Raw genomic sequence first — 17,318 nt, 5'->3', positions numbered from 1 at the left:
CATGAACTCCAAGGGATGTTCCCCCTGCATCCCCCTGTCTGTTCTGCAGCCAACTTAGGCATATACCAAAGGCAAGGAATGATGCCACACTATCTCTCAGCTCTGGACATCCCATCTCAGCGCCAGATATTTACCTTATCATGTTTAAATGACTTTCCATCAATGGTGCTCTCTGGCAGGTTTAGGCAAGTACCCCTTCAAAACAGGTTATGTCCTTGCGAATTAGGAGTCCTCGACTCATTGTCCCACATTATTCTAGAATGCCCTCTTTTTGGTCTGTCACGCAAACAATTTTTAACTGAACACCTTCAGTATAATAATTTTATTAAAGGAGGGATTTTAGTTTACCTTTTAGAAGATCGTAACCATTGTGTTACTTTAAGTGTTGCAAAATTTCTAGCAGAAGTTTATAAAGTTAAATCCAAGCATATAGCTGCACCTGATTGCTGAATGTTTATTAATTTTATTATTAACAGCTACTAATTGCTTGTTTATGCTTATGCTTCTGCCTATCCCTGTCTCTGATTGTAGACTATTATTATTTCTAATGCCAATAAAGGTAATTGATTGATTGATTGATTGATTGATTGATTGATTGATTGATTGATTGATTGATTGATTGATTGATTGATTGATTGATTGATATAATGATGGTAACTGGCAGGGCTGGCATCAGCACATAGTGAGGAGGGGCAGTGCCAGAGCCCATGGCTGCTGGCAGGACCCAGTGCTGCTGATTCCCTACTCCCATACCTCCACTGATGCCTGCTCTCAAACCCTTCCACTGCCTGCTTGTGAGGGCTTTTCTGTCCTGGCTTCAACCTGGTGGAACTCTCTGTCTAATGAGACCAGGGCCTGGCAGGATTTATTATCCTTTCGCCGGGCCCGTAAGACAGAGATGTTCTGCCAGGCGTATGGTTGAGGCCAGGCTAGACCCCCCTCCGGTCTAAAGAGAGGAGGAGGAAAGAAGATTAGAGCCCTCCCAATGGAAGGTAGCCACCATCCAGATTGCTTTTCCAGTGGCTTTTCTAGTTTTTAAATGACAGTTCTGAACGGCAGATTGATTGCCTCCTATTAGTCAGTCGCTGCCATTTTGTGAATTTTTAAAATATTTATATTATACTGTTTTTATTGCCCAGTTTTAAACTGCCATAAAGCATATGTGCCCTGAGCCTGCCTGTGCAGGGAAGGCAGAATAAAAATAGAAAACAAACAAGCAAACAAATACATTTGTCATCTCTGCTCTGCTGGAGAAGGGCATGTGGGTGGTGCACAAAGGATTGGCATTCCCCATGGCCATGGCAGCGGCACTCCTAGCTGCACCCGCCACCTAGCACCATTGAGGAAAGGGTGTGCAGGCAGTGTGGGCAGCTGGGACTGCAGGTATTGGGAGAGCTTGCGAGTGGGCAAAGGAAAAATGCACAGGCAGGTGGAGCAGCTGGATAGGAGGGCAAGAAGGGGCATGAGGGACTGAGCATCTCTCCCCAGGGTTCCTCAGTACCTGGAACTGGCCCTAATCCCTGGCTTCAGGATTTCTTACAAAATCACGGAGAACAGGCATGCCTTTCCTATTCCTTTTATTCCGTCAGAAGCTCATCGATTAATAAATCTTGAGCAGCAAAAAGCTCGTATTCATAGTTTTTTGGACACAAGGGTTAAGCAGACTGAGACAAATTTTGCTACTGCCAAAGTAATCGTAGGACCATAATGGCTGCTTCCACACACGTTGGATAATCCACTTTCAATACTCTTTAGTGCACATTTGGAACTGCTTTTCCATGTGTGGAACAAAAAATCCACTTCCAAAGGATTGCTAAAGTGCATTGAAAGTGCATTATTCAACGTGTGTGGAAATGGCCTATTTCTAAGCAAATAAAACAGTGTTTCCAAGGTGATTGACTGAGCGGGTGATTGAGCAGTAGTAATAAGTGGCTTAATATAGTAGTCTCTGATATTCTTGTACAAACTGCATTCAAACAAGACATGTAACGATGTATCAATGGACAGGCATACCATATTCACTATGACAGCTAAATACAGCATCCTTATTTAGGGGCCGTCTACTTTTGAATACCAGCTGCTGGTGAGCCGAGTACAGGGGTTGGCCATCGCCTTTGTGCCCTGCTTATGGATGATCTGGACAATGTCAAATGAGAGAATCACAAAATGTAAGCCACTAACTACAAAAAATGCCACTGTGAAAACTTACTAAATGAACATCAATAGACTCACAGACTATGCAAATACGTTTTATGTGTATTAAGTGCAAATAAAGACGGAATGGCTAATAAAATACTATGCATCTCCTAAACACTTTCATCACAAAAATACATAAGCACTAGAACACTAATACTATATACTGAGTATCCCATGGAACTAACAAAAACTCTTAACCTTAATTCTTTAGAAGATATATTGAAAAAAGTGGCCCATGTTCTTCACTGTATGAGCAAGAAATGTCCTATGATCTTCTCCTTATGTAAACATGGATGAAAATTGCTCATTACCCTGAAGGAAAAACGTCCTTCCTGCAGAGACCACAGTCGTTTATATCTTTCGAAATGCACCAAGGGTGAATTTAGTTCATTTAGTAAGATTTCATGGTGCCATTTTTTGTAGTTATGGATTATCTGGGGCATCTTCCTAGCAATGGGAAGAAGCTTCATTGACTTCTACTGTTCTGCCACCCTGCCATGTCCCTGACCTCCACAACCGTGTAACTTTCAATGCAGACCTGTACCCAAGTACTACCAGCACATCCTGGCCTTTATGTTTGCCATCGATGAGATCAACAAGGATCCGGCTCTCCTACCGAACATCACACTGGGGTTCTGCATCTATGATGATGGCTACTTTGCAAGAATGACTTACAAGGCCACCCTGACTCTCCTCTCCATGAAGAGGCAAATGGTTCCTAATTATAAATGCAACCGGCAGGCAAAGCTGCTCTCTGTCATTGGGATTCAAGATGCCAAATTGGCCGACCTCATGGCATCCATCTGGGGCATCTTTAAGATTCCAAAGGTAAAGGGATTTGTCTGGGGATGGATCAGAGGGAAGGATTGGTGTAGTGGTTAAGAGCGTGGGACTCTAATCTGAAGAACTGAGTTTGATTCCCCCCTCCTCCACTCGAAGCCAGCTGGGTGACCTTGGGTCAGTCACAGCTCTCTCAGAGCTCTTTCAGCCCAACCCACCTCACAGGGTATTTTGTTGTGGGGATAATAATAACATACTTTGTAAACCCCTCTGAGTGGGTGTTAAGTTGTCCTGAAGGGTGGTATATAAATTGAACCTAGCTCCATAGTAAACAAAGGTGCCGAATTCTGCCTTAAAGGTGGGAGAGGACAATGGAGGGCAACCATGTTGATAGCTGAACTGCATTCAAAACTCCCCCAGTTCGCTTAACTTCACTTACCCTGGCATTCTGGAAACCAGTTGGATCCATTTGTCTCTGTGGGTGGACCGTTTTAACTGACCTCTGACTCTTGCAGATTGTTGTTGCCACATTAATATGTGCTTGAGGAGGCACTGGTTAGACCATAGCACAGGCCAGCCCTTCTCCCAAATATTCAGTGCAAAAGATTGAGTCTAAGGTATGCCCTGGCCTTTGCTATGTGTATGGCATGTCACAATCTGAGAGGCTAAGAAATTCTGTGCTGTCCCAGACAAGGAACCATCCGAATGAATGTTGAAATCACCCAGAACTGTCATTTTGGGTGTCTCCGGCACCAAGCCTGAGGTTACCTGTGCCAGGTCACACAAGGTGCCCAGCAGGGAAAGTAGATCAGTAGGGTCTATCTCTGGGGGAACCTAACATAAGGAACAAACAATGGCAACAATTAATGCCACTTCACGCCTCCCACTCTCCAGGGCAGGTTTGATGAAGCACCACATTTTTCAACTGTCACTTGTCCAACATTCCGCCAAGCTGCCTACATTTCCCATCAAAACTTGAGGGAAGATGACAAGTGTCCAACATGTGTCATTTGTCACTTGTCGTTTGACCCTATGTTATCACATAGCACTGCATTTTACCTCAAAAATCCACTTTTCAAATACCACTTTTCTTTCCTTCCATCAGTTTGGATATGGGTCCTTACAATCTTTTTTGGGAGAGAAAACCACATTTCCTTCCTACTACCGCATTGATCCCAATGAAACTTCGCAGTATTGTGGGTTAGTCCAGCTTCTGCTGTATTTCCATTGGAACTGGATTGGGCTGATTGTTCCAGAGGATGAAAGTGGGGAAAATTTAATCTGGGGCCTGTCACCGATGCTTGCCAAGAACGACATCTGTGTGGCCTTCACTCTGAGGACTGGAGAAAAGATCTTCAAACATCAGATTACATTGTATCAGCTGAGTGCAATTCTACATGGTGTGAAGGAAAAAGCCCAAGCGGTCATTGCCTCTGGGGCCTCCATTGTTTTAAATAGATTAGCCCATTCCTTTATTTTATATGAGAAAATGACAAAGAGCACTTTGAGGAAGGTTTGGATCCTGACAACTCAGTGTGAATTTGTTACGGTGGGAATGACTGGTGCTTGGGAGAGTCTAAAATTCTTGCATGGTGCTCTGTCATTCAGAGTCCACACAAGCCACGTACCAAGATTCCACAGTTTTCTTCAGACTTTAGATCCATTGCAACCTCGGGGAGATAATTTTCTCCTTGACTGGTGGGAAATTGTGTTTGACTGTACATTTCTGGAATTAGACCCAGCCTCTCCGAACGCTGAGAGAAACTGCACAGGACACGAGAAGCTAGACAACCTGCCGCCTGCCATGTTTGAAATGAGCATGAGTAGCCACAGCTATAATGTCTACAATGCTGTCTATTTGCTGGCACATGCGCTCCATGCGGTGTACTCAACAAGATCAAAATGTGGAATGCTTGATAATGGGGAGCGTATTCCGGATGTAGAGCCATGGCAGGTAACGCTCTCTTGCACGTATTCTCTTCTCATGTAAAGGATTGACCAGGCCAGTGTCCTGCAGATTTGTCACAGATGTGGCTCTAGTTAAGACAAGGCTCAGTGTTTTGGGGGGTGGGACATCTCAAAACTCGCGCGAGAAAACGCGATATTTTGCGTTTTCCCCGCAACATGGCGCAACGTTCCAGGGGCAGGTAAGCTGTCTGGAAACGGCCCATGACCAACAGGTGTCAATAATGAAGTTGATTTTACTATTGTTCATCTTTTCATTAAAAGTCGGGGGGCGTGGCATCTGTGCAAGATGGATGCATATTGAAGGAGCTCCAGCTCTCCCCCGCCTGGAAGCATGTAAATAAAGCTTTTTAAAGCTTAAAGTTTGAGGAGGCTATGAAAAAGCAGGGGCTGATGAAGAAAAAATCACCAACAAAAGCAGTTAAGTGCTTGCAAAACCTCTTTGAAGGAGCTGACTTTGAAGTGCAGAAAAGCCAAGGCCTGGAAAGCAAAACAAACATGGCCGAGGGAATACTGGAAGCTAGTGCAGAGGTAAATAAACAGCTTTTACTCTTACCTAAACAAATAGCACAGCTTGAACAGTCACTCTTAAAACAAATGTCGGCTTTAATACAGCCCCTTTCAATGCAGTTGGCAGACATTAAACTAGAGCTCAGTAAAACAAATGCAAAAGTTGAAAATGCCCTGGATTTGGCTCTTATGTCGCAGAGGGATATTCGTGAGCTCCAAGATACCTCTGACTCTCATGAAATGAGGCTAATTAACCTTGAAGTGGCTGCACGAAGAAACAATTTGAAGATAAGAAACATAGAAGAGTTGCAATCTATTAATGATAACTTAATCACAATGCTAACTAAATGGTTCTCCGAACTGCTCAATTTACCTAACGATGCAGAGCTAACCATCACTAAGGCTTTTCGACTGGGATCTGAGCAGGCTGCCAAAAAGAGAAATCTTCCAAGAGATATCATTGTGGAAATTGCAGACCACAAAATACGCAAGCAACTAATGGATGTGACCAGAGTCAAAAGCCCACTTCTTTTCAACGAAAAGCCAGCTTACATCTTTCCTGATTTACCGGGTGAAGTGTTGTCCAAAAGGAAGGACTTAAAATCAGTCACTTTAGCCTTGCAAAGAGCTAACATTCGTTACAGATGGAGCAACTTTATTAAACTCTCTGTCATGCATAATGGAAAACAACTGATTGCTTCAAATTTAGATGAGGCTGAACAATTGCTGCAGAACTTGCATGTGGAGACTCCGATGGATGTCAGCAAGTATAGTCAAAAAAGAAAATTTCCAACACCTTCTCCTCAAAAAGGGAGTAAAATCCCTATTCTGGACAACTAATTAAGAACAACAAAAAAGAATTAAGCTTAATGTGGGAATGAGTTTTTGAGTTTAGTCAACAGTTGAGGTGGAAATCCTCTGCACGTTAATGTTCATCTTATTTTTCCAGGTGGGGGGAGCCTAGGGTGGTTTCTTCAGTGTGGCTCCTGTTGGGTTGATAGTTCCAAAGGGTTGGTTTTTTACCAAATAGCTAGTGTGTGCAGTAACACACTAGTCCAAGTGAACTATAACTGTTTTTTTTTCCTTATAAAAATTTCTACAGTTTTATAGCTTTGAGCTGTTACTAATAAGATTTGGGGGAGGGAAGAGGGGTATACTGTTATAGGGTTAAGGGGAATTGTATTGTGGAGGGTCTTGTTACTATAAAAGTTAATTAGTTTAAGTAGTGATTTTTAATTTTTTTTTTTTACATTTGCTAGAACTCAGCCTCTAAAGTGCACCAGTGTAAAAATATTTTATTTTATAGCTGCAAATTAAAATATTGCTTATTGTATATCTAAGCTGCTAGCTTAGTGTTCTTTGGCTTCTGTTGAGTTAGTTTTTAAGGGTTGGGTTTTTTTTTTCCTCTCAACAAATAGCTAGTGCGTGAAGTAACACACTAGTCCACGTGATTTATAATTGTCTTTTTATTTTTTCTTACTCAAGTTTTTATAGCTTCATATTTTTATATTTTTTAATGCTCTGTTACTAATAAGAACTGGGGGAGGGAAAGGGAAATAGTATTAACGGATTATATAAAAGTGATTTTTGTTTTTTATAAAAGTTAATTAGTTTAAATAGTGTTTTTATAGATTCCTTTCTACAACGCTTGATAGAGCTTAGTTGTTTGTTTTTTGAGATAAAATGTATTAGAGCAAAAATACTTAATTCTACTGTCACAAATTAAAATATTGCTTACTGCAATCTTTGTATCTAAGCTTACTAGCCTAGTATTTTTAGTACTGCTTTAATTTTAATTTTGGCAAAGAAACATAAAAAAGAGGGGGGGAAGAAAAGAGGAGGAAAAAAGAGAAGATTAGCTATTTCTAAGTTGAAGAAGTGTTTAACTTTTGGTCGTTAATAAGTATCTGATAAGTTATTTGAGAACTATTTTTTCTTATAACAAACAAAAATAGATATGGCAGACCATCTCAAAGTTATTTCCTTTAATGTACGTGGCCTTGGAAATCCGATTAAGAGAAAACGAATTATTTCTGAATTATCTAAAACAGGTTCAGACATTATTTTACTACAAGAAACTCATTTTGATTCTAAACATAAAAAAACTTGAAGTCTAATCGTTATCATTTACAATACCATGCAGTTGGGACTTCCAAAGCAAGAGGGGTGTCCATCCTTATTTCAAAAACTTTACCATTTCAACTTAATGACTTAATTAGAGACTCTAAGGGCAGGTTTCTATTCATTAAGGGTACAATTGAAAACCAGCTATACACCTTTGGTTCTATATATGCACCTAACCAGGACCAACTAACATTTATAAAAAATTCTTTAGACAAATTTACACAATTTAGTGAAGGCATTCAGATTTTAGGGGGAGATTTAAATTATATAATAAATTATAAACTAGATAGATCTAGACCCAAACAGAAGACATCTAAATATAAGAATGACTACTCCGGTCTAGCACGCCTTTTAGAGAACAATAACCTGGTTGATATTTGGAGGTATCAACACAAAAATGAAAAAGATTTTACCTATTTTTCTTCAAAATACAACATTTACACTAGAATTGATTATTTATTAGTTTCTGATTCAATTACAGACAATATAGTCAGCTCTGAATTAGGTAATATTACCTTGTCAGATCATGCATGGGTCAAATGTTCATTACAAATCAATCCAAATTTTTTCAAACCAAAATTTTGGTCATTCAATAAGTCCTTAATTACCAATCAAACAACAGTCACAGAAATTAACAAGATTATAGAATTAGCTATCATTGATAATAAAACAGAAAACATTTCACCAAGCATACTTTGGGATACAGTGAAAGTTGTTACAAGGGGACATTTAATATCTCTTTCAGCACATATTAATAAACAAAGAAATATCCTTAAACAGGAACTCCAAGAGAATATAAAAATGTTAGAAGCTACCCATAAAAGAACATGCAGTAAAAAAATTTATAAAAAATTACTATCTCAACGTAAATTACTTGAATCATTAGATATCAATAAAATCCAAAAAAAGCTACAATACGTTAAAATAAATTACTGGTTCAATTCACCCAAATTTTCTAGACTTTTGTCCCACAAGATCAAAGACAAAGAGACACAAAGGTGCATTAAGAAAATAATCGACACTAAGGGAGTAGCTCACACCACAACAAAAGAGATTTTGAATGTTTTTGAGGATTACTATACTCAGTTATATACATCCAAAAAACCAAATCAGAAGTCTATTTTGCAATTTTTACAGTCACTAGCAAATTTAAAAAAACTGGACACTAAGCATCAATCTCTTTTAGATAGCCCAATTACTCAACAGGAAATATCAGAAGCAATAAAATCATTGCCAAATAATAAATCGCCAGGTCCTGATGGATTTCCATCAGAATATTACAAAAAATTTATCATGCTTATAAGCAAACCTTTAACTGAAGTTTGTAATGAAGTTTTAGAATGTGGTAAGATGCCTCCTTCTTGGACAAATGCTTCAATTACTGTAATACCAAAACAGGGCAGAGATGTTACCAACCCGGGGTCTTATAGACCCATATCCCTTTTAAACCAAGATTATAAAATCTTCACTATGGTTCTAACTAAAAGGATAAATTCATTCATTTCCCACTATATTCACCAGGACCAATCTGGTTTTATTCCATCTAGAGACCTGACTAACAATATTTACAAAACTCTAAACTTAATCTCATACTGCCAAACAAATAATATAGAGTCTGCTTTTATTTCTCTCGACATTGAAAAAGCTTTTGATTCCATTGAGATCCAATATCTTAAATCAGTGTTAAAACATATGTGTTTTGGTGATAAATTTCTAAGAATGATAGACACGATTTACTCACAAAATACAGCTCAAATTAAAATCAATGGTTTTTTTTCAAATAAAATTGCCATTCAGAGAGGTACGAGACAAGGTTGCCCACTTTCCCCCATTTTATTTATTTTGGCTATGGAACCCTTAGCAGAGACTGTTAGGAATGACACCCAAATACAAGGGATTACCACCAAAATTTACAACTTTAAATTAAGCCTTTTTGCTGATGACCTATTGCTCTATTTGGTAAATCCAATTAAATCGATTATTCCCCTACAGGAGACACTAACAAAATTCAGTAATATTTCAGGGTTAACAATTAACCAAATGAAATCTCAATTGCTCCCAGTCTATATTCAAAAAGATTCAATTACCCATCTAAAAAAAATCTGTAATTATCATTGGGTCTCTAAATACATAAAATATTTGGGCATTAATATCTCTACAGATTTGAAGCAACTGTTTAAACTAAATCATAATGCAGTTATAGAACAAATAAATTTGAACTTAGGCAAATGGAACAAATTAAATCTCTCTTGGTTTGAAAGGTATCATATAATTAAAACATTTATTCTGCCAAAACTTTTATTTCTTATGAGAGCAATTCCACTCAAGATCCCGCAGAAAACGATGAAAAATTGGCAAAGTTTGTTAAATAAATTTTTATGGAACTATAAAAAACAGAGAATTGCTTTTACCACACTCCGACTGAAATATGGGAAAGGGGGTTTTAATTACCCAGACCTTAACACATACCAAGTAGCTACCAGGTTATTGAATGTAGTCCAGATTTTACGAACCCCAACTTCTTTGAATTGGGTTACAACGATACATCCTAATTATGCACCTCTTGTAATACAGAATTTAATATGGAATGTTAAAAATGATCATTTATGCAAATTGATAAATAATCCTTTTTTAGTGGATATACTGAGCATATGGTCTCAATACAAAAAAAAGATTTTGCCAAAATTATCCCGGTTTTCATCCTTTTTAGGACAAACATGGTTTCCCCCAGGCCAATCTAATTCTTTTATGTCTTTCTGGCAACAACAGAATTTAACTCGTTTAATTGATATATCCACAAGTACAGGTTTTTTAGGTAAACAAGACTTAGAACATAAATTACAACAAAAAATGCAATGGTTTACTTATCTTCAACTTTCTCACATGATGTATCAAATTGGAATTAAACAAATCCTTAGTAACCCTATGACAGAATTTGAACAGCTCTTAAATCAAACAGATTGGACACAAAAAGGTTTGATATCCAAACTTTATAATTTGCTTCTTAATACCTTTGAATTAAAACCTCAGAAATATCAGCTAGACTGGCAAACCGATTGTGGATCTGTAATTCCCCCAGACCAATGGGAAAAAATTTGGTCTTCTAATATAAGAGATTCTCGCATAATAAACAACAGAATTCAAGCTTATAAAATTATCCACAGATGTTATTTAACACCAAAGAGACTCTCATTATTTTCACAAACTCAGTCACCTTATTGTTGGAAAAGATGTAATTTGATAGGTTCTTTCGATCATTGCTGGTGGAATTGTCCCCTAGTTAAAAACTATTGGATAGAGATTTTAAAGAATATAAAAGAAATAACAGGTTATGAAATACCCTTTGATATTAAGCTAATTTTTCTAAATCAATGGGACAACATAGATATCCCAAGCATTAGGAAAGAATTAATTAATGACCTCCTAATGGTCGGAAAATCCCTTTTGGCAGCTAACTGGAAGTCCCCCAAGATCCCATCTATCGACATTTGGTTTTCCAGAGTCTGGGATTATTATATCCAGGAGAAAGTTTATGATTCTATTTATATATCTCAGCATTTTCCAAAAGAAACTGATTTTATGACAAAATGGCTCCCTTTCTTTGACTACTTATTAACCAATGATATACACCCTCCAAAGCACTTATTGTTTGTCTCATGGTGTTTCTGAGCAATATGTTTGGTTTCATACAAACTGTAAAGAACCTCCCTCTCTGCTTAGGTATATTGCAATTCTCTAAGCAAATTTTCTTTTTCCTTTGTTAATATTATATTTGAAAACTGGTAGTATATTATAAGCTATCTGTTTTTTCTTGTATTATAGTTGACTTTAATATTGTGTAATTTGTTTTCCTGTTTACGCATTGTATGTTGTTTTTTTAAAGTTAATAAAAAGTTTATTAAAAAAAAAAAAAAGTCAATTGCAATCTGAGCCCGCAAGATAAAAGAACTCATACGATCAATGTTGGAATCATAGTGAACCAAAGAAATCTTTAAAACTGGCCGCATCCTTAATCTTGTCTGATTTGATACTTACATGTCTCATTTCAGATTCATGCATCTTTGAGGAATATACAGTTTAACAACAGCGCAGGAGACGAAATATCTTTTCCAGAAAATACAGAGAGATCAGCAGATTATGATATTGTGAACTGGGTCTTCTTCCCAAATCAGTCTTCTGTTGCTGTTAAGGTTGGATGGATGGATTCCAGAGCTCCCCCAGGCCAAGATTTCATCATTAACTCAGATGCAATCACTTGGGCTACTCAGGTGACGATGCTGTGAATGTTCTTGGGACATCGAAGATTTAGAGAAAGCTGCTATTCAATAACTTGGGAACAGAAGTCCATAATGTTGTATATAAAATGTTGTGTATTGCCTCAGAAAGTTTTAAACCTGTAACTTTTGAAATCTTTTAAAATAAATAAATAAATTATTTTGTTAGCACAAAAAAACCAAACCCACCAGCAAATGGGGGGCGGGGGGAAGAAAAGAAAACAGTGCCGGCTACAAAAACACTACTGGCAAATTTATACATAGGTATCTATAAAAGGTTTCCAAATATCTAAAAATAAGTCTATATACAATTGCTGTCGATATGTGATACATTCAAAATGTTGATCAGTTTATAAGATCTTCAGTCTGGTTAATTATAGGAAGTGGGCTTTTGTCTTTCCAGTATAGTCGTATGTCTTTTACCAACTGTAGGGGCAGGGAAGGTCTATTTCCATTGACCATCAATTAGACTCTAAGAGGCAGGCAAATAGTTAAACAGTACATTAACATTTGTCTTTAAGTACTGGGAGAATGTGTTTTTGGAAAAAATGCAGTTAATTCTGAAAGGGTTTATTTAATCTATTTTTTTAGCATGTAACTTCAGCAAACACAATTCAGGAAGAACCCGAGATTCCACTCTTATGAGTTCCGCTCTAGATGTGTTTCCAGAAATGCAGAAGAAAATTGGTAGAGCTGGATTTTGCAAGCATCTCTACAAAAACCTCACTGTTACCTCTTTTCCCCTTTAGAGTCTTCCCTGTTCCAGGTGCACAGCAAGCTGCTCTCCGGGATACTGCAGAACCATTTCCAAAGGGCAGCCGGTTTGCTGTTATGAATGTAAACGTTGCCCAGAAGGGACGATTTCAAACCAGACAGGTAGTGTGAATCTTGAAACCCAGTCACTGAATGCTGGCGGCTTTTCTCCTTCACATGTCTCTGATTTCAAAACAGTAGCAGGCCGATTGGCTTTCATTTTTTCGGCACCTTTTCTGAGAACACAATTTCCTGTACTTTGCTGCGTCCCCAAAAGGACGCTGAAAAAATGGAAGCCAAATGGCCTGCTACCATTTTGAAATTGGAAACGTGGAGTGAAGAAGAAAAGCCACCAGCATTCAGCGAGTAGGTTGTCCCTTTAAGGACGTGTGGAAACGGCCTATATTTTAGCATAAATACCTTTTTGATTTCACTGACTAGCAAAGGATGTGTTGTGGTTTTGGTACAAATGTGTTTCATTGCAATAATAGTTTCTGGTGGGTAGCCCTGTTGGTCTGTAGTAGAAGAGCAAGATTTGGGTCTAGATCTCTAGTGTATGAGCTTTCAACCGTCAGAACTCCTTTTGTTAGATACTGATGAAGGGAGCTCTGAGTCTCAAAATTGCAATAATAGGTGTTCAATAATTCATCTTAACAACAATAATAACAACATTCCATTTATATACTGCCCTTCAGGGCAGCTTAACACCCACTCAGAGCGGAACCACAAGTGACAAAAGGCACAGGTTGGACACTTGTCAGCTTCCCTCAAGTTTTGATAGGAAATGTAGGCAGCTTGGTGGAATGTTGGACAAGTGACAGTTGAAAAGTCCATTGGACAGCAGACAGAGAGCCAAGCTGCAAGACCAGGATGCCTACATTTCCCATCAAAACTTGAGGGAAGCTGACAAGTGTCCAATCTGTGCCTTTTGTCACTTGTAGTTCCGCTCTCAGAGTGGTTTACAAAGTATGTCATTATTATCCCCACAACAATAATCCCCCTGTGAGGTGGGTGGGGCTGAGAGATCTCATAGAAGCTGCGACTGTCCCAGCTAACTTCAAGTGGAGGAGTGGGGAATCAAACTCGGTTCTCCAGATTAGAGTCCTGGTATTCTTTTTTTATTATTATTTTCTAAACAACAAAGGAGACAGAAAAAAAGATCAGGAAAACAAGAAATACTCATTACACTGGGAGAGATTAAGATACCCTTTACACAGATTATCTAGAGCACAATCCCTACACATCATTTGAATATTATGTTCAAGTCCACAACAATCATTCTCAGAGACATTTCCCTGCTCTTCCACTGTCTTGCTATTAAACCAAAAATATTATTATAAAATATTTAACAGTATTTACCGCTATACCCCTTCCATCTCCAAATCAATAGCTCAGAACACACCATGTAAATAAAGTAAATTTGAATAGGAGCTCAGATTGACAGAAATTATTATTGAAATATTGTTTATTATAAGCCTCAAATTTTCCAATATGGAAACATATATGATTTGATTAGTTTAGTACAGTTAGTATAGTTTGGTGCATTGTAGCATAGTAATGAAATGTATAGATCACGGTGTGTTCTGAGTCCCCGCATTCTTAACCACTACACCAAACTGGCTCTGAGTTTTGCCATGAGTTCTTTTATACTATCATTGATCAGTTTCACCCAATATATAATACATTCTATTTTAGGAGAATGTTTTTAGCTTCAACAGTTCTTTTTAATTTTTGTATTAGCAAAAATGTCAACAAATACTATAAATAACATAGCATACAAACTTTGTAAATGAAATAGAACATGTGTTCTATCCTGCTGGACAAGAGGGCTCCCAATGATTGTTTGGGGGCGGGCAGCTGCTACTTTCTCCCTGGGCGTCCTGCTCCCCGGGAGCTGCTCTGGAGAAAGCTGCCGTGTTGGTGAAGCTCCAGCCGCAGCGACAGCGGAAGAATTTGATGCTGCTCTAATATGCCCTTCCCCTGCTCCTGAGCTCCTGGAGAAAAACTGGAATGAGGGCATGTTAGAGCAGCAGCAGATTCTTCCGCTGTTGCTGCAGCTGGAGCTTCACCGATGCAGCAGTTTTCTCCAGAGCAGCTCCCCGGGAGCAGGACTCCCAGGGAGAAAGTAGCAGCTGCTTGCCCCCAAACAATCATTGGGAGCCCTCTTGTCCAGCAGGATTATGACTGGAGGAACGATTTGCAAATGCTGCTGCTGCCGCCGGTTTTCTCTGGCTCTTCAGGCAGCAATTCTAACAGAGAGGGGAAGGACACTCGGACTTCACTTCCCAGGAAAACTTGTGAGAACAATCTAGTGTTCTCCACATGAAAAAAGTACCTAGGGATGCTCAAGTGAACCTCATTTCACTTGTCCCCCCTCCAACTTTCCATGCACACGTTCACATAGTCACATTTCAATTCATGCATTCTATATTAGTTCCTCCTCAACTGCTAAAAGTATCCCAGTTTCCCCAACATCCACTCATTGAAATGCAGATCTTGACACTTTCTAACACCTTAAAAATGCAAATTGGCAAGTCAAAGGAGCCTAAAGCACTTATTCTCACAGTGAAAACAGAGCTGAATTGACACTTTGCCCTCCAGAATCACTTGCAGATGCAGCCACACATAGAGAGCTCCCATAAAAGTGACATACATGTGCACAGAGCAAGAACAGCCTGCATGGGAACTGAGGACCACACATACAATCCAGCACTTGAACATCCCTAGTAACATGTAGAGAGAGGCTCAGCCTCTTGAAATCTGTCGCTTGTTTCTGGCACCACCCCATTTTGTGACACTATAGTTTGTAATCGGAAGAAAAACAACGCTCACTTTCTGATCATTAGCAGAACTCCGCAAGTGTTTGCCTGTAGTGCTTTCTGGTCCCGATTTAAAAGTGGGGGATCAGTCACAGAACTGGGGAGATTTCATTGAAAAGTTATTAGTCTCCTGGATCATGGACCCTTTTTTTTAAAAAAAAAGCATTTCAGGCTTTACTCGTACAAAATAAATCACAGAAGCTAAAATAGAGCACCATCAAAGGGAATTGGTATTGCTGTATTTAGGTGAAAGTGCTCTGTTATTCATTCTATCTCCTCTTATGTGGGTTGGATTCCCCACTACAAAAAGAATATTTGCGTCAAGTGTGAGGTGTTGTGATGCTCATTTCTCATTCCAGATGCAGTTCACTGTATCCAGTGCCCGGATGATCAATATCCAAACAAGAACCAAGACGAGTGTATCCCCAAAGACATAAACTTCCTTTCCTATCAAGAGAGTTGGGGGATTGTTTTTGTTTTGCTTACCCTTCTTCTCACTTTGATTACATCTCTTGTGCTGGCAACCTTCCTTAAACACCGGGACACACCAATAGTCAAAGCCAACAACCGGAGCCTCACCTATGTCCTCCTCATCTCCCTCCTGCTTTGTTTCCTCTGCTCCTTCCTATTCATTGGACAGCCCAAGAAAATCACCTGCCTTCTCCGGCAAACGGCTTTTGGCATAATCTTCTCTCTGGCTGTGTCTTCTGTGTTGGCCAAAACTGCCATGGTAGTTCTGGCCTTTATGGCCACCAAACCAGGAAACATGGCAAAAAAACTGTTGAAAGGACAATGGGTAAATTCCATTGTCCTGACCTGTCCTCTCATCCAAGCTGTTATCTGTGCCATCTGGCTGTTAACCTTTCCCCCCTTCCCAAACTTGGACTTCCACTCTTTGAGGGGAAAGATCATAGTAGAATGTAATGAAGGGTCGGCCACCATGTTCTACACAGTTCTGGGCTACATGGGTTTCTTGGCCCTGGTTGGGTTCATGATGGCTTACCTAGCAAGGAAATTACCGGATAGCTTTAATGAAGCCAAATGTATCACCTTCAGCATGCTGGTGTTTTGCAGTATTTGGATTTCCTTTGTGCCAATATACCTGAGCACCAAGGGGAAGTCCATGGAGGTTGCGGAAGTCTTCTCCATCTTGATTTCTAGTGCTGGTCTCCTAGGCTGCATCTTTCTCCCCAAATGCTATATTATAATCCTGAAACCCCATCTCAATGCCAGAGATCAACTAATAAGGAAAATAAACATGTGTCAAGGTTGAGCCTAAATAATTGGAATTTTCTTTACTAGTCCAATTTATTATTGAGTTTATATATTTAGGAACACTTTAGAGACCAACAAGATTTTCAAGATATACATTTTCAAGAACCAAAGCTCCTTTTTCCAGATAGCTTTTACTCTCAAAAGCTTATACTCTGAAAATCTTGTTGGTCTCTAAGGTGCCACTGGACTCAAATCCTGCTGCTCTACTGGAGACCAATACAGCAACCTACCTGAAACTATATTTAGAGAAGCAAGTAGAATTACCAAGGAATTAACATGATCCATATTTGTCCCCCCTGTCTTGATTGTTTTCAAGCAATCCCCCCTTGGCTATCCCACAAAAGAATAATTTATCCGGAAAAAAAAAGTTTTGCACTGTCGTAATTTCTATAGGCTCTGAATGAGAATTTGTAAAATATTATGAAGGTACTTCAGGATCTTTTTCACTTTTTAATCCTACTATATAAAAGGCTAAGCGTATTCAAGACAACTCACTTGCTACCCTGGTGTGCCTCCAGAGGGCGCTTCTGTGGAAAGAAGCCCAGATGAGGCAGCCAGACCTCCAGCCACGGTGGGAAGCCCAGGCCAGGAACATGCCCGGAGCAGGCAGCAATGCCTGCCC

The 17,318-nt window shown here is 39.1% G+C and overlaps 1 protein-coding gene across 1 annotated transcript; it reads left to right on the top strand.

The window, feature by feature from the left end:
- Positions 1-2,561: 2,561 nt before the first annotated feature.
- On the top strand, positions 2,562-16,694 carry LOC129330257 (vomeronasal type-2 receptor 26-like). Its single transcript, XM_054980294.1, has 4 exons — positions 2,562-2,572; positions 2,733-3,024; positions 12,616-12,670; positions 15,781-16,694. Exons 1-4 carry the CDS (start codon positions 2,562-2,564, stop codon positions 16,692-16,694), a joined length of 1,272 nt encoding a protein of 423 aa, XP_054836269.1.
- Positions 16,695-17,318: the final 624 nt, after the last annotated feature.

The sequence above is a fragment of the Eublepharis macularius genome, chromosome 5, assembly GCF_028583425.1.
Source record: "Eublepharis macularius isolate TG4126 chromosome 5, MPM_Emac_v1.0, whole genome shotgun sequence".
NCBI lineage: Eukaryota > Metazoa > Chordata > Lepidosauria > Squamata > Eublepharidae > Eublepharis > Eublepharis macularius.
The sequence above is the reverse complement of the archived record's forward strand: the minus strand, read 5'-3'. Positions and strand labels throughout refer to the sequence as shown.

Excerpts from the sequence above, each read along its gene's own strand:
- LOC129330257 (XM_054980294.1), top strand. Across the intron at positions 3,025-12,615 it reads GCATCTTTAAGATTCCAAAG|GTGCACAGCAAGCTGCTCTC; the intron begins GTAAAGGGATTT and ends TCCCTGTTCCAG. Across the intron at positions 12,671-15,780 it reads CCATTTCCAAAGGGCAGCCG|ATGCAGTTCACTGTATCCAG; the intron begins GTTTGCTGTTAT and ends TTCTCATTCCAG.